General features: G+C 38.6%; 1 protein-coding gene across 1 annotated transcript; it reads right to left on the bottom strand.

The window, feature by feature from the left end:
• Nucleotides 1–203: 203 nt before the first annotated feature.
• VCUG_02616 (uncharacterized protein) lies at nt 204–902 on the bottom strand. Its single transcript, XM_008077434.1, has one exon. The coding sequence runs from the start codon at nt 895–897 to the stop codon at nt 406–408; it is 492 nt and encodes a 163-aa protein (XP_008075625.1). The 5' UTR covers nt 898–902; the 3' UTR covers nt 204–405.
• Nucleotides 903–1,394: the final 492 nt, after the last annotated feature.

Below are 1,394 nucleotides of genomic sequence, written 5' to 3' on the forward strand. Positions count from 1 at the left end.
ATTATGATTCAACAGGCTGCATAGTGCGTGCTTAACGACAGCATGCTTGGTAACTGTCAATTCTTGTACGAGTAAGTATCATTGTGACTGAACTAAGAGCGATAAAAACCTTCTCTGTTGCGAGTGTAAGTGCTGCTTTCCTAGATAGTGAATGATCACATGATTTGATCGCCATTAAAGACTCATTACAAATAACTTGTTCATTTTTATCTAAGATCGTTTATTTATCTTCTCATATATCAAAAACAACAGAACAAACACACTTTTATGATGAGTTGTCATTGAGGAACAAACAAGGCTGATCATTCACAAAACTTGGAGTTATTCTCGATTTTTAGTAACACTCTTTCGACAAGACAACTAAAATAATGGCTTGTGTATTCCACTCTATAAATAATGTATATTTTATTCCAGCACTTCTTCAGGGCCTAAATCCAGTTTACTGTCCCTTTTCAGTTGGTTGAATAGTTCTGCTGTCTTTATGTCGCCATCTGCAACACTATTTTCTGTCTTGTTCTTCTGCTGATGCATCATCTTCTCCACCAAAGATTGTGCCTCCGGATCAAGATCTTCAAACTTGGTCTGTTTTTTAGACGCGATATCGTTGACATCTACCCTTTTCCCGCCTGTGAAAAACGAATCCCACCATTTCTTGTCTTCTTTTTCAAGCGTAACAACTACCTGCCCACCATCCATGTAGAAAAGAACGTCCTCGTCACCACATTTTATCGTGTTGCTCAGCTCTCCACTCACAACCGGTCTACCTTTTAACAATAGCTTGAACGTGGTTCGTGTCAGCTCTGTCTTCACGTCATCCCTTGTAATATCGCCTTCATACGGGACCGTGACCTGCACTTCATCATATTCCTGATCCCACTTGAAATTCTCGTTCTCCATCAAGGGGTCAACTCACGAAAAAATAATCTCAATTCACGATGACCTGTAAAATCAACATCGATCAAAACTGCATCAACATGATACTATCGAACGATAGTACATCAACAACATCTGAATTCATTCCTAAGATCTTGTGAACGTACTTAGCATTAGTTCCCAGCTGCCGCTTTTCATCCTGAAGAGTTGCAGTTATTGATTACAAATAACCGAAACAGCTATTATCACATGAACATGTATGAGAAAACAGCATCTTTTGCGATACATGAGATAAAAATCTGTGCATTTTCCATTTACTTATTGCTGGTGGATACCAATTGCTGCTGCTCTCCACTAATCATATCAGTTGTGATTCAATCAACACTTTACAAATGCCTCCAACCAGTTCAGTACTTTGACCACACCACTCAACTATAAGTATAACATGGCATCAAGAAATTATCAATAGCAGCACATAAAATTGGAACAGGCCTGTGACATTCATGTTGATGTGTTATTCT

The sequence above is a fragment of the Vavraia culicis genome (assembly GCF_000192795.1).
Source record: "Vavraia culicis subsp. floridensis unplaced genomic scaffold supercont1.85, whole genome shotgun sequence".
Lineage (NCBI taxonomy): Eukaryota > Fungi > Microsporidia > Pleistophoridae > Vavraia > Vavraia culicis.